Source organism: Manis javanica, chromosome 10 (assembly GCF_040802235.1).
Source record: "Manis javanica isolate MJ-LG chromosome 10, MJ_LKY, whole genome shotgun sequence".
NCBI lineage: Eukaryota > Metazoa > Chordata > Mammalia > Pholidota > Manidae > Manis > Manis javanica.
The window spans coordinates 33,241,925-33,267,486 of record NC_133165.1 but is presented as its reverse complement, the minus strand read 5'-3'; the positions used below and the strand labels follow the sequence as shown (position 1 = coordinate 33,267,486).

Here is a 25,562-nt window from a genome sequence, read left to right as displayed (position 1 = left end):
CTGTCAAGGACACAATGGTAAGGAAAGGGCCACGTCCAGTGGGTGGGGGGGATGCTGGCATGGAGGGGGGCTTGGCCTCATATCCTGTCAAGCTGCCAAGGGAAGAGAGGAAACAAAAGACTTCCCCCTGCTGGGACAATGAACCTCCCGCTACCTCCCCTCCCTACCACCCCTTGGTCTACCCACCACTCCTCTTTAGCTCTGGTCCCCAGCCCCCTTTGCTTCCCTTCTCTCTACCTCCTTGTGGCCTCTGCTGTGAGTTCTGCCAGTCCCCTTCCCTCCTTCCTGTTCACCTCGCTGATGCTCAACTCCCAGAGCTAGCTGCTTCAGTCCCCTGCCATTCCATCAGTGCTCCAGGTCCTTTCCTCTCTCACTAGTGCCAAGACTGGGGGCTGGGTGGGCAGTGTTAGAAGGTAAATCACATCCCCTAATGGCTATTGGGAAGTAGGGGCTCCGCAAGAGAAAGGGTCCAAGGCAGAGGGAGGGAAATGCCCACTGCCCAGCCTGGGTGAGAGAGAAAGGAAGAGGATATTCGGTGTTCTACAGGTCCTTGGCGGTGGGGCTAGAGGGGCTGGCCTGTATGCCCAGTGCAGTGGAAGAACAGTGGAGCCTAGCCACACCACTAGCTGCTGGCTGAGTGCATCCCACAGATCACTTAACCTTCTGAGCCTGTCTCATCTTTAAAGTAGATGTCATAGTAACGCCCATCCTGCTTCACTAACAAAGTTCTTACGAGGACTTAAAAACAGCAATGTTTGCTTAAAAATGAAAAGGTGAATTAGTGAAGTTTTCCTCAGTCTTGCCAATCTCTACAGTCTCCTCCACACACGCCCATCCCACTCCCTGCAGCTTCCATCACTACCTTATGCCAGTAATTCCCAACCTTGTATCACCAGCCAGAAAGCAGCCTCTAAGCGCCAGGCCTGTTGAGCTCAGACCTAGTTATGTTCTGGACCTGTGGCCTGCATGGTCCACAAAGATCTCAAATCCATCCTGCCCATCACCTTGCATCTCCGTGGCCCCTGTTTCACTAGCTCCTACCTAGCTGCCCAAGTCTGAAGCTGGAATCATGAATCATGCCTCACTCCCACAGGCAGGCTCAAGTCCTGGCTGTGTTGACTCTACCTCTCTTGAATTCTCCCACAACTCTCACATATACGCGTGCGCGCAAACACACACCTGTTTCAGGTTAAGCCATCACTGTCATTTGGAGAACTGCGTTTGTTTTCTCTGAATTCAGTCCTGATCCCTTTCTATCAGTTCCTCAAAGTTGTACAAGTGGAATCTTTCTATACAAATCTGATGATGTTTCCTGCCTAAAAGACTTCCGTGGCTCCTAAGATGTTAGGACACGCCCAGACTCCTGGAAGATCCTTGCTTACCCCTCCAGCTCGTCTGTCGTTACAGTCCTTGCACTCTACACCCTGGCACTAGGTACACTCTGCCCGCCTACGTACATTCTCACCATATCCATGCGTTTGTATTTGCTGCTCCTTCTGCTTTTAAAGCAATCTTCTCCAGTCTCCTCAAGAACCATTCATACAGCATCATCTCTAGAAAGTTCACCTTGAAACTGCAGGCGGTATTAGGTGTGCCTTCTCCGTGATCCCATGGGATGTATGGCACCATTTATGCTTAACACCTGGCCTCCTGTGTTCTGTTGAGGTTTCATGGCTATTTTTATCTCCAGGCTGTCAGTCACGAAGGCAGAGGATGACTTTGTATCCCCAGTCCTGGTTCTGATCCATAGTAAATATTCAATAAATGATTCCTGAGTAAATTAAAGAATGACTAGTTAATAAAGGAATATATAGTTAACAATATGGCCCAAGCCTGCATTGGACTTACAGAGGTGAGTACATGTTATACCTGCTTTCATGAAACTTAGGGCCACATACAAGTAAATATGCAATCACTTATAAATTAATAAAAGTTTTTCCATGCATGTCTATTACAACTTTGTATATGATGAGTCAGGAAGATTTGAGGTGGTCAGATGAGCACTGGATTCAGGTTTTGTGAGTCTGAAGTTTATGCAAGTTGGGAAACCCTTCTTAAGAAAACAAAAACAGAAGTATGACTATAAAATTAGGTATAAATTAACTTCATATTTAGATTTAGAAATCACCAGTTGCAAATGTTGCATAATAAATATTACAACATTTTACCAAAATTCAAATGTTACCATAAATATTACAAAATCTAGAAAAACAACATATTTGTAGTAAATGGCTCAACACACCTCTATGATGCTTTCATGTCCTACCTTTTTCTTACACATGTACTCTGACCACCCGTTCATATGATAATTTTCTTGTAATTTATTCTGTCTTCCCTCTGATATGACCTATTTACTTATTTACTTATTTACTTATTGAGAGTTCATAAAAATCTCATTGAGCTTTACAACTCATGACTGGTAGTGTCAAAACCTCTACCAAATTCCTTTCATGTAAGAGCTGTAAGGTTTCAGGCCATTTCAAACATTCTCCTGCTGTGAATCACCTTAAGAACTGTTTAAATTGATGGCACTCATTAACCAGGGCAGTGGGAGGAACCAGGCAGGTGAGGGGTGCCCAAGCTTAAACTTTATGAACTTCCAGATAAATTTAACTCTAGACTTAAAAAGGTTAGGTGGCCAGGTAGGTGAACTGGGATATGGGAAGAACAGTGACAATTTCTACCATTCATGATGAAAAGGGACGATTTATTGTTTTGTTGATGACACATAGGAAAAGTTGTAACTCCAACAGTACTCCAAATATCTGTCATGTGGATAGCTAAAGAAAACAGCTGTGTGTGCATTGGGGGGCAGGGGGTGCTCCAAACAGGTATTGCCACAGCAAGGAGTGACAGCAACATGTTGATCAGGGACAGGGAACAGAGTTACAGCCGAATATCTGGGGTGGGAAGACAGTGAAATGCTCTAAACGCTCTAGTAACAAGGAAAGAAGGGCCTGACATTCGTTTGGGTCACCAGTCCAGATAGTGACATGAATGCTCAGCTGTGTAATGTATTAGCTTGTTGGGAAGTGGTCCTGGGTGGTCAGAGGGTGAAGGAAATGACCTCATACCCACAAGATAGACCAAGGGTCATTCCTGAGCTTTGGAGTGAAAAATCTCAGCATTTCAGTGGGAAGGGGAAATTGTGGGATTTCCCCTACATTATAAGACCTTTGAGACTAGGAGCCATGTTTTACAAATCTTGCAAACTAGCACAGCAATCACCTTGCATACAGTAGGTACCCAATAAAAGTTTCATTTTATTCATTCCTTTATTGGTATATACTAGGGGCTGTAGGTCATATGCTGGGAGGTGAGGGGGCTAAGGACCCCACCATATGGGATTGGCTGGGTATTTTCTTACCTAAGGTGCTAGGTGAGAGGGGCCTGGTCCTAAGAGGTCAGAAATAGGTGTTTGAATCTGCAGTGAGCTGTTACACTTCACCCTTGTCTCATCAGCCTTTCCCTTCGCCCTGCCTCATTTCTCCGTGCATCTGGGTCTCTCTACCATTCAGGCCATGCATCGCCCCTATCCCCACCTTTAACGATGTACTGCAACCCCCACCAAATTAGACAATTTGAGCAACCAAGGGCTTGGGGGAGTTTGAGGGCAGAGCCCAGGAGGAGACAGAGACATAACTTTTAAAGGAAGGATCAGTGCAGAGTGAGAGCAAGAAAAGATGTCAGGGAGTGGGTTGGGAGTGTGGGGGCCAGCAGGGAGGGTCCATGGATAACCTGGAGGAGATGCTGAATTCTAGAAGAGAGCCGGCTTGGATCAGGGAGGGAGGAGGGGATTCCCAGTCCAGACCTGGTCTGCCTGGCTCCAGCCAAGCGGGCTGTTTCCTGCCCTCTGTGACCCCCCACCCCGGAGCAGGACCCAGGCAGGGCAGCGAGGAAGGGCAAGGGTGTGGGGAGCACCACTTGTGGCAGGAAGATAAGTGCGCTGGGACAAGAGGTCATTACAGGCCTGGCTGTCCTCTCAGGGGAGTCAGAGGCACTTGGCAGCTCCCCAAGCATGGAGATTCCTTCCCTCTCTGGCCTCCTCCAGACTCTGTCCACCTTACACTTTCTAAGGCTAAACCCTTTCCTTCCAGCTCTTCCAGTGGCCGACTCCTGCAGACCCCCATCCATCCCATGACCCACACGATAGGTGCCTTGACGTAGAAGGGGGACTGGTGGGAGGAGCACTGCTTTCCTGGACCCTCCCCTCTAACTGATGGGATCGGGTGTGAGGGGTGGCAATGAGAGGAAGGGCCCTCCCAGTCATCCCGAGGGCCCCCAGGAGCCAGACAGGAAACAGCCTCAGGAAAGAGAGCAGCAGCTCAGGCCGCAGCCGGGTGGCCCGGCGACAGTGAGAGTGAGGGCCGTGAGTGGGGAATCCAGGAGGACCCTTCACTCTCGTGGACCCACCTACCTTTTACTTACCCGGGCTTCCTCGACCTTTCTGTACTCCTCCCCATCTCAACCTAATCGCCCCACACTTTCCAGCACTAGGCTGTGTGCGAGGTAGGTCCCCAACACTTCATCTTTGTTGCATGATTGTGTGAAACGTTCTCTCCATAGTTACCTAAGCTGGGATCGCTGCCTGGGAGTCCGCAGGGCCACGCTCCACCCTCAAAAACTTCCCCCAAACCCGGCCCTTCGCGCCAACTAGAGGGTAGTGGGCGCATCCAGGAGTAGAATCTGCAGTTCGCAGGACGGTCCGAGAGGTGCACATTTACGCGCACGCCCCAACGGCCCCCCCAGCACCTGGATGTTTCTCTGCTCCCTGACGTCTGCCGAGTTCGAACCTGCCCCAGGGGTCCCTGGGTTCCGGCCCCGACACGCGCGGTCCCGGGGAGGGCGCCCGGCCACCGAGCACGTCAGGGCGGTCCCCGGACTGCGCGCCCGCTGCCCCTCCCCCTTCTCCAAACTTTCTCCCAACTTCCCGACCTGCTCAGCTCGGCGCCCCGCTCTGCTTCCCTCATGAATTATTCAGCAGCGCGCGCTCCAATCAGCGCGCCGCGGCCCCCTCGCCAAGCCGGGGCTGGGGAGCCCCCCCGCCCCCCGCGCGCCCCTCCCTCGCAGCCAGGCGCCGCCCGGCCCAGTCTCAGCCCGTCCCAGCCCCGGCCCGTCCGACCCCGCGCCGCAGTCTCCCTCCCTCCCGCTCCCGTCCCGGCTCCGGCTCCCACCCTCCCTGCCGGCGCGGAGCGCACTCGGTCCGGAGGCACGAGCAGCTCCACTGTAGGGAGGGGGGGAGACCGTGTGCGGACCGCCCACCCCCAGCCAGCTGGGGCGGGACCCCGTAGCCCCGGAGGGACCCCGACTGCAGCCACGTCTCGCTGTGCGTTCTCGGCGCGGCCACAGCAAAGACGCCCGCCACCCGCTCGCCCGCCCGCGCGCGCGGCGGGGACGTGGGGCCACACCTGGGCGCCGCCACCCGGTGCTCGGCGCGTCCGCATGTGCCTACGCTGAGGGCCCCGACAGAGAGTCGCGCGCGGGGAGTCGGAGTCTACCCACTCAGGGTGAGGGCGGTCAGACCTGGGGGGGCTAGCGCCCCCCAAACTCGGATCGGATCCAACTGGAGTGAGGCGACGCCATGGAGCTCCGCGTTCTGCTCTGCTGGGCTTCGCTCGCAGCAGCTCTAGAAGGTGAGTTTCCTTGGGGCACCCCGCCGCTCCTGGGCCCCACAGTTAGGCCTCGGAGTGGAGGGGCCGACTTCTCTTTCCCCCTTCCCGGCACCCCGACCGCGAACACTGAGGACCAATAGTCCTAGAGCGGGCGGGGGGCGGGGAGGAGACGGCCCAGCGGGGAGTGGAGTTTTCTTTTGTTTGGGAAAGAGATGGAGTCGAGCTGCGTCCCGGGACGTGCCCCTGCCCCGGCTCCCCAAACTCCTGCTCCCGACTCTCAGCGCCTTTAGCAGCCTCTTTTTCTCCCTGCTGCAATCTTAAAAACTCTGCAGTTTCTCCCCCTCTTCCCACCAACGCCAAACAAGAGAAACGTCTCTGGAGACAACGGAGAACTTAGTGCTAGGCCATAAAACTACTCCCGCCCCCCCCCCATTCCTCTGCATTCATACCTTCATCCTACAATTCCACATGCCTCTGGCACAACGGGCCACTTTCTGCACTCACACTCCAAAAACCCCCCGAATCTTTCCCAGAGCCACTGCCCCTGCTGCAGAGGCCACTTTCCCCAGGCTGCACCCCGGCCCTTTAAGTGCTGTTTAGACCCCAGTCCCGCCTGGGTCCCTTTCTCCAAACCAACAGGCCAGCAGAAAGTGACCTACACAGTCCCCATGTTTGGGAAACAGCTTAACCACACCATCCACCTCCTAGTCTCAAAATTTCTACTTTTTTTTTCCGTTCCCCCAAATGTTTCTTCATCCATGAGTCTCTCCCCTCTCCTTGTCTCCTGGATGGGGAGCCAAGAACCCTATAAAACCTGCCCCTATGGCCCTAATCGCCTTTCAGTGAGCCGTCTCCACACCCCCTTTCACTGCCTGGAATCAAAGGGGTCTCTCAGGGGTGGGCATGGGGGCTGCTGAGGAGGAATCAAAAAGGCAATCAGAAACCCCTCTCCCCCAGGCTGGGCCATGCTGCTCTAGGCTGGAGATCAAAGGCTGGGGGTGGGGGGAGAGGGGCCTTGCTGGGCTATGAGACGGAAGGGGAGAGAACCATCGGGGAGAGAGAGGAAGGCATAGCTGGAGAAACCCACCTTCCAGGACGAACTGTGGTGAAAGGGAAACGGAGATGCTCTGACGAAACGGGCAGTAGATTCCTGTCCCCTAAGTGCTTTCTGAGCCCCAGGCCCTTGCTCAGTGCTTGGCATTTCACCATTGCAACGAGCCTACAGGTGGGATGCGGTGTTGCCCCAATTTACAGATGAGGAGACTGAGGCTACAAACAGTTGTTGGAATTATCCAAGGTCGTGTGCCCCAGTGCAGGTGAAAGGTGGGAGGCGGAAAACACAGGAGCGAGTGACACAGAAGTGGAGAGGGACAGAGCGGGGCACAGAGAGGTGAGAGCAGAGGGCTGACAGCTCAGAGCGCTTGAGGCAGGCAGGACCCACATAGGATGAGAGAAAGTGAGCCGCTCCGAGTGAGGATATCCCTGAAACAGAGACAGTGTGTGAATTGGAGACAGGAAAACACTGTCCAGGCTGGAACAATGGAGGGTGGAGACGGCAGCCTCTATCCACCCCCTTCCGGGCACCCGGGCATCCTGTCCCCAGCTTGCTGGGCAGTCTCCCACCACCCATGGAGACCCGGTTTTCACCTCAGGCTAGCCCACCTGACCCCTTACCCTCCGTGGACATCACTTGTCCTGGGAGGAGGCTGCACCTACCACCGGCCTTCCTTTCTTCCTTCAGCCCCCACAGGACGGGGACCAGGTCCCAGGTGTGCTGCTGACTCCCTTGGGGGCCTTCTGTGGCTCCTGCAAGGCTGGGCCTCAGGCCCCTCACCTTGCCCTGGCCTCCCAGGGGATTCCCCTACCCGCCTCTGCTTTTCTCTGCCAGGGGCTGTGATGTTTCTCCTAATCCCCCCTTCAGCCAGGACCACGCCCCTCCCCCAGGCCAGAGCCCAGCCAGGTGTTTTCACATCCCGCCCCCATACACACACCCCTAAAAATTCCTCCCCTTTTCCTTCTCGCAACCAAATCCAGATGTGAGGCCCCTGCAGGCAGGGGCCAAGTGGGAAGCGCCCCAGCCTCCAGCACTTCCTCCTCTGAGGGTGGGGAGTGGGTGGGGGTCAGGGCTGGGCCTTAGGACCTGGGCTCCACCTTTAAGGGATCTGAAGGACTCGGGGCTTGGTCCGAAAGGAGGCGGGGACTTGCAAGAGGTGCTGAATGGATATAGGGAAGGGACTGGGGAGAATGAGGCAGGCCTTGTAGGGAGGGGTGTCCCATGCCAGCAGCCCTTTGCCCCCAGAAGGTCTGGGCCCTAATTTAACCCCCCCTGAGCTGTTTGCCCTGCTCCCCTTGTCCTTGGGGCACAGTGGTTCACAGAAGCCCAGATCTGGGAGCCCTGAGGGGGCAGCCATGCCTGCCAGCTGTTAGGGGTGAGGTTGGCACTCAGAAAATTACACGAGAAGTCAAGGTGGGACAGGCAGGGCTTTCCTCCCTCTTCATCCCATCTGGGCTCAGACACCTCAGGTCCTCCACTGGAGCTCATAGGACCCCCTGCCTTCGTTCCCAGGAATCTGGTCACTCCCCCAAGCACTGACTGACTGCTTGTCTGTCTGTCTTAGAGACCCTGCTGAACACAAAACTGGAAACTGCAGATCTGAAGTGGGCGACATTCCCTCAGGTGGAGGGGCAGGTAAGAGCTGCACCCAGGGTTTGAAGGAAACTGAGGGAGGAAGGACTAGGGGCAGCTGTCCTGACCTGCTTCCCATGTCCCTGCCCGCCATCACAGCAGTAGAGCAGGTGTCCTCTGAGCCCTTGTCCTCCCCCCAGCCCCACCTTGCTGTATGACAAACGCCCTCCCACTGACCCCACCAGCTCAGAGGCTCCCAGGCTGACCCCCTTGTCCCCACAGTGGGAGGAGCTGAGTGGCCTGGATGATGAACAGCACAGCGTTCGCACCTACGAGGTGTGCGATGTGCAGCGGGCACCGGGTCTGGCGCACTGGCTGCGCACGGGCTGGGTCCCACGGCGAGGAGCCGTGCATGTGTACGCCACGCTGCGCTTCACTATGCTTGAGTGCCTGTCCCTGCTGCGGGCCAGCCGCTCCTGCAAGGAGACCTTCACTGTCTTCTACTTCGAGAGTGATGCTGACACAGCCACAGCTGTCACACCAGCCTGGATGGAGAACCCCTACATCAAGGTGCCCAAGGCCTGGGGGCAGGCTGGGGCTTAGAGGTGACGGGCGAGCTTCGGGGGCCCCTGACAGGGTTGTTGGATTCTGACAGCAGGAGGCTCAGGCCTGGGAGGGAGGAAGGGAAGAAGGTGGTCAGCAGCAAGCAGTTTGGCCCCCAGCCTGGGCCCCAGGGGTCATCTCAGCCACTTCACTGTGCCTGGGCCTCCCTGCACTTTACCCATTCTCCAGGTACACCTTGCCTCACCAGGGAGTGCCTCCTCTCTGTCTCTTCTACCCACCTCCTACTTGTCTTCTGAGTTCCAGCTCCAAAGTCTCCCCAGTCACCTTTGCTGAAGCGCCCTGCCATGGGGTCCCACCCACCTGTCCTGGCATGCACTACACTTCCAACTCACCTGTGCTTTCTTTGCTTCTCATTCCTCGGCACTGAGTCCAGGGCCTGGCCTAGAGTAGGTGCTGATAAAAGTTTGTAGGATGAGCAAATGGACGAAAAGGGGGTGCTGAACAAAGGCTGGACACATAGTAGGAGCTCAGCAAATATTACTGGATAATGTTAGGGCCTGCAAAAAAGTGTGCAAAAGGTGAAGAGAAGGTTCTAGAATAAGAATGGAGGAGAGGGTGAGCTGGAAAGAAGACATTCGCCAGAGTTCTTGGGGAGTGGAGTACAGCGGCAGTGAGTCTTTTCCCGACCTGGCAGGTGGACACAGTAGCTGCTGAGCACCTGACCCGGAAGCGCCCTGGGGCTGAGGCCACTGGGAAGGTGAACGTCAAGACACTGCGTCTGGGCCCTCTCACCAAGGCCGGCTTCTACTTGGCCTTCCAGGACCAGGGCGCCTGCATGGCCCTGCTGTCCCTGCATCTTTTCTACAAGAAGTGTGCCCAGCTGACCGTGAACCTCACTCACTTCCCTGAGACTGTGCCCCGTGAGCTTGTGGTGCCCGTGGCAGGGAGCTGTGTGGCTGACGCTGTCCCTGCCCCTGGCCCCAGCCCCAGCCTCTACTGCCGGGAGGATGGCCAGTGGGCTGAGCAGCCGGTCACAGGCTGCAGCTGTGCTGCAGGGTTCGAGGCCACAGAGGGAAATACCAAGTGCCGAGGTAAGGGCTAGCACCTACCCTGTAAAGCTTGCCCTCCTGCAGGCAGGTCCTATATGCTGTTCTTGGATCCAGTTTGAATAGGCTGTTCTCCCAGGCACTCAGTTTCTGGAGGCCCTCTTTTCAGAGCCCCCAACATAGTCACTCTTTTTCCTAATTATGTCCATCTCCTTTCTGGACAGGGGAGTCTCTCCTGGGGTGCCAGACTGTCCTCAGGATGGGGGACACATTTTGGGTTTGGAAGATAAAGGCATCATAGTCTCTGTATCTTGTTGGTTATGGGTTTTCTCTGATTTACTATAGTGATCCTCACTTTAGCTTTTTCTCTGGAGCAGGGGTTCATAATTCAGGTTTTGTAGACAATGTAAGGGATCCGTGAACTTTGGTGGAAGAAAAATGAGTTTACATCTTCACTCATCTCCACCCAAAATTGACCGCTTCTTCCAACAGCCCAGCAGTCATAGCAGGACCTGAGATTGAGCAGCATTCGGATCATGGGTATTGTCACAACCTATTACAGATGATGCAAGAATGTCCAAATGCTGTTTTTGCTCATCACCACTTCACTATTAGAGTGGCTGCTAGACCTGCTGCTGTGTCTTGTTAGTAAAGAAACACACACATTGCTATGTTAACAAACATGTTTTTATCATGTTGGGACCATTGTATCTCAACTTAATTTAGTTTCCTTTGTAATCCTGTGTATTTTGTGGTGGGCAATTAACATAAAGTCTGAGCAGGGGTCTATGGGTTTCACCAGACTGCCACAAAGGTGGGGGTGTCAGGGCTAACACAGGATAGGACCCCTGGTCTGGAGGGCAGGTCTCCTTAGGGGTTCAGTGTCTGAGCTCCTCCCTCTCTGTCTCCCCACCCTGCTTTGCACTTTATGCAGTTGCATGTTTTTGATAAAAACTTTCTCCCTCTCAGCCTGTGCCCAGGGCACCTTCAAGCCCCTCTCTGGGGAGGGGTCCTGCCAGCCATGCCCAGCCAACAGCCACTCCAACACCATCGGCTCGCCAGTCTGCCAGTGCCGCATCGGGTATTTCCGGGCCCGCACAGATCCCCGGGGTGCACCCTGTACCAGTAAGTGACTCCCATCCTCCCAGGCCTTCCTGCTCTTGGCCCTTTCCTGCTGGTGCCCAACCAAGATGAGAAGTCAGTGTGGCTGCCTCTGTGTCCCACAGCACCTCCCTCTGCTCCAAGAAGTGTGGTTTCCCGCCTGAACGGCTCCTCCCTGCGCCTGGAGTGGAGTGCCCCCCTCGAGTCAGGCAGCCGAGAGGACCTCACCTACGCCCTCCGCTGCCGGGAATGCCGCCCTGGGGGGTCTTGCACGCCCTGTGGAGGAGACCTGACCTTTGACCCCGGCCCCCGGGACCTGGTGGAGCCCTGGGTGGCAATACGTGGACTGCGTCCTGACTTCACCTACACCTTTGAGGTCACTGCCTGGAATGGGGTGTCTTCCTTAGCCACTGGGCCAGTTCCATTTGAGGCTGTGAATGTCACCACTGACCGCGAGGGTGAGATGGGAGCTGGGGTGTCTCGTCAGATGGGAGAGTTGGTAGTGGGGAAAATCAGCGAGAGATGCAGACAGCATAAAGACCTGAAGGGAAAAGGGCAGCAGCTGGGAGGTGGGGTCCCTGAGAAGGCTTGCAGGTCATAAGGCAGAAAGACAGTGGAAAAGATGCAAGGCTGGCTGCAGAGCTAAGGACAGGGCAGACAGAGGAATTCCTGAAACAGCAGAGGCTGGGACAAGCGTAGCCAGCAGAGGTAGAGCTGGGAAAGCTGCCACGTGTATGCAGAGGCCCCAGCATGTTCTGTCTCTTTGCAGTGCCACCCCCAGTGTCTGACATCCGGGTGACTCGGTCATCGCCCAGCAGCTTGAGCCTGTCGTGGGCTGTTCCCCGGGCACCCAGTGGTGCAGTGCTGGACTATGAGGTCAAGTACCATGAGAAGGTGAGACCAGGGCCCATCCTTGGGGGTGGGGGTGGGTAGTGGGATGTGCTCAGGCCAGGACACCTGATTGGAAGGTGGTTGATTTCTAGCTGTGTGACCTTGGGCCAGCCCCTTGGCCTCTCTGAACTCAATATCCCCATTGTAAAATAGTAATGAAAATGGTAACCCCACAGAATTGCTGTAAGGATTAAATGATACCATGAATGCAAAGCTCATGGCACAGTGCATATGTAAGTGAGCACAAAGGCCTCACCTGCCACATGGCAAGACCAAGATACAAGCGAAGGAGAGGGCGGGAGAGCAGTGGAAACTGGCGGCCCTCGCTTACAGCCAGCCCCCTCCTCGTCTGGACAGGGCACAGAGGGCCCCAGCAGCGTGCGGTTCCTGAAGACATCGGAAAACCGAGCAGAGCTGCAGGGGCTGAAGCGAGGAGCCAGTTACCTGGTCCAGGTGCGGGCACGCTCTGAGGCTGGTTACGGGCCCTTCGGCCAGGAGCATCACAGCCAGACCCAGCTGGACGGTGAGCCTTGGAGCATAGTGTGGGTAGGGGTGGCATCCCCCACTAGGCAGGAAGCCTTGCCTCTGACCCCAGAGGATCCCCAGAGTCACATTCCCAGGCATTTTGGCCTCCGGAGGAGAGCATAGTGTAAAACATAAAACCAACAGCTTGGTGTGAAGACCACTCAATGGCTTTCCAGCTGTGTGACCTTAAACAAAAGCTTGATCCTTGAACTCCGGCTCTCTCATCCAAAAAATTTAAATATCGTGAAGCTTTCACAGGGGTCCCAGGATTAGCTGAGAATTAGTTGTAATTTGCTGGCCCAGTAGTTTTCTAACCCTTTACATTGTTTTAAGTTTTAATTGAGATATGATTCATATACCATATAATTTGCCCTTTTAAAGTGTACAACTCAGTGGCATCTAGTATCTTCACAAGGTTGTGCAACCATCATAATTTCCAAATATTTCGCACCTAAAGAGAGACCTATGCCCCCTCAGTCACCTCCCCGCCAGCCGCTGGCAAACACTAATCTTTCTGTCTCCGGATTTCCCTGTTCTGGACATTTCATAGGCCTGGAGTCCTATAGTATGTGGTCCTTTGTGACTGGCTTCCCCTTTGACTTGGTGTAACGTTCTCAAGGCTCATCCATGTTGTAGCATGTTTCTGTGCTTCATTCCTTTTTCTGGTTGGAAAATATTCCACTGCATATCCATTCAGCCGTTGATGGACATTTGGGTTGTTTCCACATTTTAGTTACAAACCTTTTCGTTTTTAGCCTTTGGAATATTTCATTTAACTGGGACTTTCTGTGGTTACCAGTATTTATAACTGAACAAAGTCAAACTGTCTCAAGCAGTAGTAAGACTGAGAAACTTCCTCCCTTGCCCTGAGGGATTGCAGAGGGGCCCAGAGGCTTGTGGAAAGCAGTCTGAGAACCACTGTGCTTTCCCGGCCCTGCCACTCTGGCTTGGGGGCCGTTCTCAGGGAACCACAGCCTGTGCCCAAGCTGGGCCAGGGCCTCCTGGGCTGTCAGATTCTGATCACCAGCTTTTCTCCCCAGAGAACGAGAGCTGGCGGGAGCAGCTGGCCCTGATAGCAGGCACAGCGGTCGTGGGCGTGGTGCTGGTCCTGGTGGTCATTGTCATCGCCGTGCTCTGCCTCAGGTGAGGGCTCTGGGCGCCTGGAGGCCCTTGTCAATGGCCACCTGCCCTCTTGCTGCAGAGCAAGCTTCCCTCAATGCCCAAGGAGCTTATTTTCACTTGGAAGCTTCTCTGATACCAGCTCTGCTCTTTCTGTCCTGTCCCTTTGGGAACATAGAAATCCATGACTCAGTTTACCTTGTCTTTCCCATTGGCTGCAGGAAGCAGAGCAATGGGAGAGAAGCTGAATATTCAGACAAGCATGGACAGTATCTCATCGGGCACGGTGGGTAAGCCTGTCCTGAAGTACACAGGTTTGGGTAAGAGTTGTGAGCTGAGGATCAGGGTGCCTGGGTACTGGGGAAGTTACTCCTGGCCTAATGGGCTCTGCATGATTCCTCAGGTACTAAGGTCTACATTGACCCCTTCACTTACGAAGACCCTAATGAGGCTGTGAGGGAATTTGCAAAAGAGATCGATGTCTCCTATGTCAAGATTGAGGAGGTGATTGGCGCAGGTGAGAGGAAAGATGGGTGCGTGAGTGGGAGTGGGACTGAGGGTGGGGTGGGGGAGGGCAGGCCGGGACAGACCAGGGTGGGAGGCTGACCCCCAGCGTCATTCCTGAAGGTGAGTTCGGGGAGGTGTGCCGGGGGCGGCTCAAGGCCCCAGGAAAGAAGGAGAGCTGCGTGGCCATCAAGACCCTGAAGGGAGGCTATACAGAACGGCAGCGGCGGGAGTTCCTGAGTGAGGCATCCATCATGGGCCAATTTGAGCACCCGAACATCATTCGTCTGGAGGGTGTGGTCACCAACAGCGTGCCTGTCATGATCCTCACCGAGTTCATGGAGAACGGCGCCCTGGACTCCTTCTTGAGGGTGAGCCCCATCTCCACCCGTGCCCCCAACCCCCAGAACAGCTAAGGAGCCCAAGACCTAGGACAGACTCAGGGTCCACATCCACCTCTGCCCTTCATTGTCCCTTCAGGAAGGTTGTGTGCCTGGGACTGGCCTTTCCTGGGGCCCTGGGCAAAACTGGCTCTCTGTGGGGCCAGCTGAACCTGACATATAGAGGGGTCACTATATAAAATAACTACATAGGCATGTATATATAGCTATATAGCTATATATATATATATATATATATATGTAAATATATACACACACATATAAAACTTCTGACAAATGGCTCCTGAGTGCCTCCTTGTGCACCAGCCACTCTCCTAGGCCCTGGGAATAATCGTGATCATCTCTGCTTTGGGGAACAGACAATGTGACGGAGGAGAAAACCAACAAGTGAACAAGCTTTTTAAAATGTAAACAACTTCAGATGTGAAAAACGTTAAGCAGGATCATAGAAGAGTGGCTAGAGGTGTGGGAGAATGGCTTGTTTTCTTTTTCTATGTATTTTATTATTTTGAATGGAATCGAATTAACTTTACTATGCATCCTATAAAAAATAATAATAATAAGATATTTTCTTCCAGAGCAAAATAACATTGCAGTGAACAGAATTATGATTCCTTGGTATCATCTGATAACCAGTTGATATTCACATTTCCCCAGTTTTCCCCCAAATGACCCTTACAGCTGATTTGGCCAAACCAGGATCCAGTTCAGGATTAAGCATTGCTCCTGGTGGTTATATTTTAGAACCTCTTCTAAATCCAGGACAGTCCCTTATGCTAGGCCACTTGTCTCTTTGATTATTTCACCTTCTGGATTTACAGGCTTCTTCCCAGCGGGGTCGTTCAGCTTATTCCTCTATTTCCTATAAGAGAAGCTATATCTGATGTTTTGACGAATTCAAAATTAAATACCAGTGGCCAGCCTACATTGGGGGTGCTATGTGCCTCAGCTGGAGGTCTGCCAGAAAGCACAGGCCACCTGGCTCCACTGTGCGGGATGCTGAGGCTGACCCTTGTGTGGTGAGGTGACAGCCTGGCTATCCCTTGCGGAGGTCCAGCTGCAGCCCAGGGAAGGGGGTCCATTTAGAGCAGATGACATTGGGCAAATTAGAAGATGAGCAGGGGGTGTGTTGGTACTGAGAGTAGAGAACCACAGCGGGCACAAACTCGACAATTTCAAGAAACAGAAAGGCTGGTGAAGCTGAAAAGAGCAGAGGAGCAATGGTAGATCTCCATGGAAATGGTGCCCTGGTCACGTGTGCCTCATGGCCTTATGAATTTGCATTTGATTAGAAGTGTCAGGGACAGTCTTTGGAGGATTTCAGCAGGAGAGTGAGATGATTTAAGGAGACCTTGGCAGTGCTGGGAAGCAGGAGCTGAACCGAGAAAATGGGCTTACCTGGCAAGAGCGAACTCTGTAAAGGTCAAGATTAAGCTTTAGATCTTGGTTTCAGCACCGTGGTCACTGATGACACCCAATTCCTCACTGCTCTCTTGGGTGCTACCCACAGTTGGTCCAACAAGGCAGAGTGAGATTGCAGCTGGGCAGACACAAATGCCTCTGCACCTGTGGACAGGTAGCTCAGAGCATGCTCCTGTAGGAACTCTGTTGCTGTCAGATAAAAAGAACATACTAGATCAGGAGCATTTATTGTTTCCTGGGTGTAAAGCACTGTACTAGGTTACGTGGAAACAAATTCAAAAATAATCTTATAATCTCATCAAGAGAAATTAAATGCATATATTCAAAACAGGAACAACTGTAAGCATTGTGTTGGGTACTGTAGGAGGAGCTGAGAGAGCTTGGAATTTGAGGAAGGGGAGGGCTTAAATCAGCCAGTCTGCCCTAAAGGTGAGCATGAGATGGGTCTGCAAGTGCCAAACAAGTTAGAACATGGGACAAAGGGGAAATGGTAAATGAGCTGTCCTAACCATGCCTCTGTTCCTTATCCTGTCTCCAGCTGAATGATGGACAGTTCACTGTCATCCAGCTGGTAGGCATGTTACGGGGCATCGCCTCTGGCATGCGGTACCTTGCTGAGATGAGCTACGTCCACCGTGACCTGGCTGCCCGCAACATCCTAGTCAACAGCAACCTGGTCTGCAAGGTTTCTGACTTTGGCCTTTCCCGATTCTTGGAGGAGAACTCGTCTGATCCCACCTACACGAGCTCTTTGGTGAGGCTGGGGACAATGTATGAACTAGATTCTTAGGGCCAGGTGGGAGGGAAGGTTGAAAAGAGGGAAGACTGAAGGATTGACAGCTCTGGTCCAGGGCAAGATGTAGAAGCAGATCATGGAGGGGTGGTGAGCTTAGGGAACCTGCATTTTGGCTTCCCTAGGGAAAGTGTGGGTGAGGGAGCTGGGTGCTTGGGTCCCAGAAAGAGAAGAAGGATGGGGGAAAGGCAAAGCCAGGAGCAGAGTGTCTGGGTCCTTTTGTCCCTCAGATCACCTTTTCCTCCCTTATCTTTAGGGGGGAAAGATTCCCATCCGATGGACAGCCCCCGAGGCCATTGCCTTCCGAAAGTTCACCTCTGCCAGTGATGCCTGGAGCTATGGGATTGTGATGTGGGAGGTCATGTCATTTGGGGAACGGCCATACTGGGATATGAGCAATCAGGATGTAAGTGTCCCGTAGTCCAACCAAGCTTTCTGGAATGTCTTCTCACCTGGAATATGGGGTGGGGACCCCAGAGGGCTTGTCACTGCTGGGTCCTTGAAATAACAAGGGTGGCATAAAGAAGAGCTGGTCTTTGTATCAAGACTTTGACACAGCAGGTCTGGTCACCGAAGGACACAGGAAGGGGGGGATTAGGAGAGTGCATGTCTAGATCATATCCCAAGAGCTGTTGGGGTGTTGAGCCTTTGCCCCATACAGGAGGATCCCCAGATCTGCCCTTTGTGGGGGCCATGGCACCTCACCCAGCATCTGTGAAGTCACCATTTCCTTGGCATCCATTGGCGTCCTTGTTCTCCCTGGACATCCTCACCCACTGCTTCTGTCATTTCAGGTAATCAATGCCATTGAACAGGACTACCGGCTGCCCCCACCCCCAGACTGCCCCACCTCCCTGCACCAGCTCATGCTGGACTGTTGGCAGAAGGACCGGAATGCACGGCCTCGCTTCCCCCAGGTGGTTAGCGCCCTCGACAAGATGATCCGGAACCCTGCGAGCCTCAAAATTGTAGCCAGGGAGAATGGCGGGTGAGGACCCTAGAGAATGGCCCCTGTCTCTCCTGTACTTTGCCACCACCTGAGAACCGCCCTTTCTCCCCTGAGAGGTATCTGTGCCTTTGGTGGTATGTGGGATTGTCCCTGGCCACCTCTCCACAGCTGGGCCCTACGTCCCTGCCCCTACACGGCCCTGGTACTCTGCTCATCCTCCCCATCCTTGCCTCCCAGGGCCTCGCACCCACTCCTGGATCAGCGGCAGCCTCACTACTCAGCCTTTGGCTCCGTGGGTGAGTGGCTTCGAGCCATCAAGATGGGACGATACGAAGAAAGTTTTGCTGCCGCTGGCTTTGGCTCTTTTGAGCTGGTCAGCCAGATCTCCACTGAGTAAGTCACAGCAGGAGCTGGATGTGGGCATGTGAGCCAAGCAGTCAGAGCCACACCTGGGATCTGAATCAGCCCCACAGAGTTAGCAAGGGCCTTTAAGGTCAACTCCTGATGCCAATTCTGTTTTATAGAGCTCCCCAAAAGCAGTAACAGCTGCTGGGGCTGAAAGGCAGGGAATCTTGCAGGACAGCTGTGCCTGCCTCATCCTCCAGCCCCATCTTGGCCCTGGACCATCTTGTCTCTTTGTGCATCCTCTGCATTCCAGACCCTGCTCTCGCATTAACAGTGTGTCAACTCTGGCTGTTTTCCCACCCATAAAAGGAGAAGGTTGGACTAGGTTTTGGAAATCCTTTCCAGCTTTAATGTTAAATGGTTTTATGGTTCCAACGCCTCCCAAATACTGGTTTTCTCTAGTTGGCATCTCTCGGGTTCTCCTTTCTGCCTTCTTATTTCTTTCCCAAGGTCTCTTCGCAGCCCAGATCTGAGTAACAAGTAGAAAGAAATCTGGCAGTAGCGGTGGGAGGCCTCTCCCTAACAGTCTACCCCCTCGCGGGACCTAGGCGCTCTCCTCCCTAACTAGTTGCAGCCTTGCCTTTACACAGGTTCTTACTTTCCACTTCCACCACTTTTTTTCTCCCCTTATCTCAGCCTTCAGGCGGCAAGACTTGAGGGGCAGTTTGTGCCCCGCCCCTTTCCTTCCTTTCCACCCTGCTCTTCCTCTGGCCTTTTCTTTCTGCTCTAAACCAATCTGTGCCGCCCCTTACCCCAGCCTTGTTTTGTGGGCTTTTCTCTCGCTTTTGTTCCTCCCCTTTTCTGATTCTCCGCCTTTTCTCAATCTTTGCTTGTGCATCCAGGCCGCACCCCCACCTCCCGCCTCTCGCCGGGGCGGTGGGATACCTAGCCCCACCCTCTACTGCGGCTGCGCTGGAGGATTGCTGCTTGGCTCCCAAATCCGGAAGCTGCCCGGCAACCACTGACGTGGGCCCCTCCCGCTGGCCCTCCTGATTGGCTGGCAGTCCCGAGGCGGGGCCGGGTTTCTGGGAACTCCTTGGTGTCAGATAGCTGTTCATTCTTCCTCAGGGATTTACTTCGAATCGGAGTCACTCTGGCGGGACACCAGAAGAAAATCCTGGCCAGTGTCCAGCACATGAAGTCCCAGGCCAAGCCTGGAACCCCAGGCGGATCAGGTGCACCAGCTCCACAGTACTGACCTGCGCCGCTTTACCTGGCCCCACAGCTCTGGAGCGGCAGGAGTTCCCAAACTGGGGACACAGCTCTTCTTCCTGGGGCAGTTGGTGCGGACCCAAGAAGCCCCCATCCCTGCGCCCCACTGGATTGCACTTTGAACCCATGGGGGTGGGGAGCTGGCAATTTGGAGCCACAGGATTTGGGGTATCTGCCAGGTGGGAGCGTAGATCACATGCCCCCAGGCAGAGAACCTCACACCCTGGGTGCGGAGCGCTTCCCTCAGGCTTGGGTGTGACCAAGGGAGGAAAGTGCCCAAAATCTGCCAACTTCCCAGGGGTGGTTGAGCACTATCCCCACAGACTCCCTCTCATCCCCAATCAGGGCCCCCAGGTGCCCCTCCTCACCTTGAGGGGCTATAGCCCTGCAGACCAAAGAGAAGAGGGTGGCCTGCCTGAGTTCGGGAGTGGAGCGCGCCGTGGTGGGAGGTGGGAAGGGGTGTCAGGCCCTATGACAAAAACCACAGGACTTGGATGTCCCACCCTTGCTGCTGTCTCCACCGAACTCAGTTTTCCCTTGTAAATGCCCCTCCCCCATCTGCTGCCTTCATATTGAAGGTTTTTGAGGTATATTTTTTGTTTTTGGTCTTATTTTTCTTCTTTCCCTTTCCCCTTCTCGCCCATTTTTTTGTTTTTCTGCCATCCTTGTCATAACTTTGTGTTTGGGGGGGACCTGTATCATTTTCAGATCCATTGCCCAAGGTTGAAACAGGGACCCATCGTTGTGTTTGTTTCCAGAGCAGTGCTGTGGTCATGCCACAGTCCCAGGCATTTTCTCTGTGCCCCCAAGTACCCCCAGCTGTGTCCATGAGGGGAGTGGGGGGTGGGGTGAGGTGGTGGCAGAAACCAGAGACAGACACTGGTGCTTGGAGGGGTTCTTAAATTATATTTAAAACTTTTTTTTTTGGTATAAATAAAAGAAAGTGGGAAGTGTCACAGCTCTGGGATGATTGGGAGCAGGGGGATAGATTTCTGCAGAGTGGGGTCTGGGTATATAAGCACTTTCCCACTGGCACACTGAGAAGGGTCTGAGGTCTGGAGACAGGGCTGTGGTGGAGTGGGGGCAAGGGGAGATGAGTCATTGGCAGCTGCTGCTAACGGCTCCAGATGGCTCTGCCAAGAGCCTGGGGCACCTCCGGGGTGGGGCCACCCCCTCTCGCCCCTGCCCCGGTTCCTTTGCCCCAGCAGGGGACTGTGTGAGGCTGGGAAAGCCTTGAGCTGAGCCCTGCCCTACAACCCCCTGAAGGGGAGGAGGGGGCACTGGCTGGATGGGGGTTTGGTCAGATGAAGGAGACAGATGCAAGCCAGATGTTAACAGCTGGGGTTGGTTGAAAGGCAGTGGGGGGAGGAGTGTCTTCATTGGCTGTGGGGGAGGGGAAATAATGGAGTGGATGGAGACCCCCCACATTTACACATGTGAATGTGTACACACACACATGACTGAGTCACAGGGAATACAATTGCCCCTTTCAAGATGCTGCCCAGGCAAGTTCCACCAGTCTCTGGGGAGGGAAGGGAGAGCCACCTGAGTGTCTACCCCCAAACAGAAGATCAAGCTGGGATCAATCTCTCACTCAAACTGACCCGTTTCTTGCCATTTTGTATCCTTTGCACCCAGTCTCCTGCCCTTGGGCACTCCTGCAGGGGCAGGCGAGGCCAGACCAGCTTTGTTGAGCTGGAGCAACTTTGCCATTTCTGCACCTCAGCTGCCCTGTGGCTGTACAGGGTCAGTGCACACTCCAAATCACAGCTCCCCTTCTCAGCCAATGGGGCCTTGGGCCATGACGCTGTCCCCTATATCCTACCTGTACCAGCCTCTTCTGAAGTCCCTAATACTCTGGAATCCTCTGTCTCCCCACCGCCCCAGACATACCACCCATGTATTTTATGGTTGGAGGGACTCAGTGCTGCCAAAGACCAAGGGTCTATCTGGAGGGTGCTGGCCCAGTCCATGTCCTTCCCCTGCCAACTAGACATCCGGGCTAGATAAGGTGACCTTAGCTGGTGGGGGGAGGAACAGAGGTCAAGGGAGCAGAGCACAGATGAAAAACAAGCAAAGGTCAAAGACCAGGTGAAGAGAGCCCAGGTTGGGGCAGGAAGGCAATAGGGAAGCAGTGCCCAGATTAAAGCATGGCCCTCCCAGCTCAGAGATACAGCCCACGGCCCCCTTTGCCCCTATAAGGGGCAGATTGGCCTGACCAAGATCTCTGGCCCTTCCCCAGCCAGGTGGGGTCTTAAAGACAGGAGTCAATCGCAGAGGATAGCACAGAGAGGATTCCTTTCTAGACCCCAGTGTCCTGCCTGCTTTAGCATCCTGTCCCTGTCCCTTGGGATTCTACATCCTGACCTCCAGTTGGCAGCCTACCTCTCCTTAGAGCCCAAGCAAGATGTCCTAGCCCCCTCTCCAAGCAAGAATCTGCCTGGTGGGAGGCAGGAGGCACTTGGGTGTGGGGAGGTAGGTCAGAATGTCTGCCCTTTGGCCTCAGGCTGAGGTGATCAGGTCACTCCTGCTAGGATGGAGCCCAAAACACAGCAAGCTGCTCCCGTACTGTGCCCCCAGTTCATAGTAACCCCTTTGCTCTTTTGGGAAATGTACTCGTGCTGAATGTGGGGTCCTCTCCAGAGGATCACAGGCCCAGTCACCCTTTAGAAAAGCTATATTCTGCGTTCTTAGTCTGAACTCAGTGATCCACCTCATGAGAAATCTAAAACCTCAGGATCACCTTTCACTAGTGGGGAGCTCAAGGCCAAGTCCTCTAAGAACCAGGGTTCCCAGGTGAAGACAGGAAAGGGGCAGTCTTTATATCCCAGAGGCCAGAGGGCTCAACGCTTCACCCCTACATGGCCTTGTCTAAGGCAGGGGACACAGGTCCTTCACTCCCTGGTTCCCCTCGCTCTGGATGTATGTGGCGTGCCCGGCCCTAGGCCCCTGCACACCTGTCTCCCTCCTATTTCTGCCCCCCATGACCCACCTTCAAGATCCTTCCTCCACCAAAATCATGTGGAAATCCACATTTCAAATATAAATAACTTTACTTTTGTCTCTTTTTTTGAGGACAACTCAAAACGAAGTGACTTTGGAGGCAAGCTCTGCAACAAAATCTGAGTAGATAGTGAGAAAACCTGTATCCAAGGCAGACGCAAAGGCCAGTCACCAAGGTTCTGGGAGGTGGGGTCGGCTCTCCCCCTTGTCAGCCAGCCTGACTGTTCTGGCTCTGCCTTCTCTCCCCAGGGGGCGCTGGGGAACAGAAGTAGTCAGGGCCACTCCCCCTGGTTTCTCACCGCATGGGCCCCTCCTTATCCCCTTTCCCAGAACCCACTGCCTCCTCTTTCTGGAAACGCATTATCTGGCCACTGACAGCACTGTGATCACCATGGGCACCAGCATTCCCAACAGGATGGCCACAAAGCTGGATGCTTCTGGGGTGCAGGGAACAGAAACAGGGATGTTGGATAGGTAGGCATGTGGGAAGAGACACTCCCTTTAAGTCAGTCCTCAGCTGTCCCCTAGAAAGGACTGTATACCCCTGAATCCCTGATGTGGCTGGTTCTCCCTCCAGGAGGCTGTTGCCCCCAGGGGCTCCAAGGCCTTCACATCACCTGCCAGGAACCCTTTCTGTTTTGTGACACACAATTTCCATAAGCCTTTTAGGAAGATGTTCATCCAGCCTGTTGCCTAGTCTTCTTGGCCATTGCTTCCCAAAAGGTAGCCCTGGAATCACTTCCATCAGTCACCTGGGAGCTTGTTAAAAACGAAGATTTCTGGGCCCACTCCAGACCTACCAAAGCTGAATCTCTGGGAGAGTCCCTGATCCAATGTGTTAAAGTTAAACAAGTCAACCCCACCCCATCCACACCTCCCCAATCTTGGGCAAAAGATAAGTTGGAGAACCACTGGCCCAGAGGCTCAAAAGAATTACAGTTTGGGATAGGGAAAAACAATAAAAGGCACTGGAAGGTTTAGAGGGGTGTAAGAGGGGGAAATAAGGGCAGGGGTGAGGGATCTAACCCACCGAACAGAGCTAGAGCTCAGAGAGCATTCCAGAATATGCGGGTAGGAGATGGGCAGAGGGACTCAGAAATTCTTTGAGAACCCCATTCTTGCTAATCTCTAGGGATCATATTATAATGTTATTACATTTTATATAATTTATATTACGTTAATAACATACTATCTGTACAGATCTATAACAGTTGTCTAGTACACCTGACATTATTTATATGGAATAATGCTGTGGCAGTTGTGTGTGGGGAAGGGGCTGTGAAGATACAGGGCCTGGGATGAAGTTCTTACCTGGCTTTCTATGGGGTGGCATATCCCAAGGCTCCGTGCACACTTCTCCCCCATAACCAAGTTCACATTCACAGGTGAAGTGAGCTCCCTGCTCCAGGCACATCCATCATTCTGACACGGGTTCCGTAGACATGGGCTTTATGAAAAGATGGAGGGGGTTGTTGGAGATTCTGGGAGGACCCTTCACAGCCAGGGAGAGGGGCTGGGGACTGGGAGCCCAGGGGAGAAATCAGTGGCTAACAGAGATGGACCAGCGGGGCGCAGGCCTGGCTTCCAATGCTCCACTCACCAGCCTGGGCTCTAGGGAAATCCCTTCCCTTCTCTAACTCCACTTTCTTTACCTATAAAATGGGGAAGCTATGCTTACCACGAAGTGCTGAGTGAAGGGAACCACGGGAAGCCAGTGCCAGGAAAAGGCCCCAGCACAATGCCTGGCAGACATCAGATGCTCAGGGAACATCCCTTTGTCATTCCCAAAAAAGGATGGGGACCGAGTGAGAGTGGGTCATACAACTTCTTGGCATCGATGGAGAGGAGTCCTAGTCCTATGCCTGGGAGGACCAATCCATGGTCCAGGGACATCCCCCAGTCCCCCGGGGCTTGAAGCCGAGGGGCGGTCTGGGCTCACCCCAGAAGCAGTCACAAGTGAGGTTCCCCAAGTGCACAAACCTTCCCAGCACCACAGCTGAGCAGCTCACACAGCAGGATGCCCAAGCTGGCACAGGTGCAGCGCTGGGAGCAGTTTTCAGTCACAAAGCTGTCACCCTACTGGAGAGGAGAAAAGGGCCAGAGGAGAAGGTCTGGGTCCTCCCCCTGCCAAGCCTGGCTCTCCTTTTGCTCCCCCAGGGCCTCCCACCCCTGCCAAGACCTGGTAGTAGATGCCATTGTAGGTGCAGCCACAGTGGGCCACGGGAAGGCTCTGGGCACCACTGTACACGTAGCCCGGGAGGCTGGCACAGCCTTCCATGCAGGGGCCCTCACAGTCCCTGGGGGCTGCCAGGCTGGCACAGGAGGCTGGGCAGGGCATCATGCAGCTCTGATAGATGGTATTGGCCGGAAATGCCAAGGCTGAGGGGACAAGGTCATAGTCAGAAGGTGGTGGGGCTGGGACCCCCTGTAGGTGTTGGGAGAATGTGAGGCCAGAGGCTGGAGTGGGAGCAAGGTCACCCAACAGAAGACAGCCTCAGTATAGGCAGGAAGCCAGAATCGTGGGCTGGCTTTGAGTGTCTGAAACGTTAAGCATGCAAAGAACAAGAGGAGCAAAGGTAGGTTTGGGGAGAAGGAGCCAGACAGGGTGAGAGGGCGGGGGTTGGCATCCTGGGCAGGGGCAGGAGGGTGAGGTTGGCAGGACACTGACATGGTGAGAGCTGAAGGTGGGGCACCAGGACGGGAAGCCCAGGGAGGGGCCATGGTGGGGCTCAGAGCCAAGCAGAGGGCAGAAGTGGCCGGGGGGTCAGGGCCAGCGGTGGGGAAGGCCAGAGTCTTACCAGCCGGCCAGGGTGGCGCCTGCCTCCTGGCAGACAATGGCATAGCCACTGAGGACCTGGCAGCACAACTGCTCCCACTCCTGGGGTCTCCAGGCAGCACACTGGTCAGACACGCAGTGCCTGGTGGGGCAATGGGGACAGTGGGAGGCTGTCAGAGAGGGCCGGGCATGGGGACCTAGCCCCGCAAAAGAGAGCCTGGTAGCCCCAACACAAAGACAGTGTGCGTGTTGAAGATGGAAGTCGTGAGGACCGCGGGCTGCAGAAGGAAAAGAGCCAAACAGAGCTGGGATCTGAGAACCGGGGACAGGACCTGGAGAAAGGCTGGTCCAGTGGGTTCTGAGCCTTGACTGACTCCTGGAAGGGCTACGGGCCACAGTCAGGTGACAGGCAGTGAAGGGGCCCTGGGGGTCCACCAGCCCTTACACGCCTGGGTGCTGTTCATGAGCTCCAGCTGCTCCGGGCTGCATTCCCACACACGGAAGCCTGGATCCTCCTCCTCTTTCTCTTCCTCCTCTTCTATGGCTCTGGGGCAGAGACAGCGAAGGAGCCAGGTGGGGCCCCAAGGTCAGTCTGAGAGGGACATTCAGGGCT

General features: G+C 54.3%; 2 protein-coding genes across 3 annotated transcripts in view; one reads left to right on the top strand and one right to left on the bottom strand.

Moving 5' to 3' along the window:
* The first annotated feature begins 5,085 nt into the window (after nt 1-5,085).
* On the top strand, nt 5,086-19,259 carry EPHB4 (EPH receptor B4). Of its 2 annotated transcripts, none has more exons than XM_037011831.2 (17): nt 5,086-5,633; nt 8,231-8,301; nt 8,521-8,808; nt 9,497-9,893; nt 10,818-10,973; nt 11,051-11,407; nt 11,719-11,843; nt 12,198-12,363; nt 13,406-13,508; nt 13,706-13,770; nt 13,888-14,001; nt 14,112-14,359; nt 16,350-16,565; nt 16,861-17,010; nt 17,399-17,592; nt 17,791-17,946; nt 19,027-19,259. In XM_037011831.2, the coding sequence occupies exons 1-17, from the start codon at nt 5,582-5,584 to the stop codon at nt 19,154-19,156; spliced, it is 2,988 nt and encodes a 995-aa protein (XP_036867726.2). In that variant the 5' UTR covers nt 5,086-5,581; the 3' UTR covers nt 19,157-19,259. The 2 variants fall into 2 exon arrangements, with proteins under 2 accessions (XP_036867726.2, XP_017535398.2); XM_017679909.3 differs by having other exon boundaries at nt 5,087-5,633; nt 11,075-11,407.
* Nucleotides 19,260-20,256: 997 nt separating this feature from the next.
* ZAN (zonadhesin) overlaps nt 20,257-25,562 on the bottom strand; it is a 32,303-nt gene continuing 26,997 nt past the window's right edge. Inside the window, 9 exon segments of the mRNA XM_073214264.1 lie at nt 20,257-22,607; nt 23,485-23,586; nt 23,589-23,620; nt 24,128-24,252; nt 24,353-24,397; nt 24,399-24,549; nt 25,014-25,091; nt 25,320-25,389; nt 25,392-25,495. Of these exon segments, the coding sequence (XP_073070365.1) occupies nt 22,342-22,607; nt 23,485-23,586; nt 23,589-23,620; nt 24,128-24,252; nt 24,353-24,397; nt 24,399-24,549; nt 25,014-25,091; nt 25,320-25,389; nt 25,392-25,495 (973 nt within the window). The 3' untranslated portion in view covers nt 20,257-22,341.

Coding starts and splice junctions, on each gene's coding strand:
- EPHB4 (XM_037011831.2), top strand. CDS start 5,582: ATGGAGCTCCGCGTTCTGCTCTGCTGGGCTTCGCTCGCAGCAGCTCTA. Junction 12,364..13,405: donor CAGCCAGACCCAGCTGGACG/GTGAGCCTTGGA, acceptor TTTTCTCCCCAG/AGAACGAGAGCTGGCGGGAG. Junction 14,360..16,349: donor CCCTGGACTCCTTCTTGAGG/GTGAGCCCCATC, acceptor TCCTGTCTCCAG/CTGAATGATGGACAGTTCAC.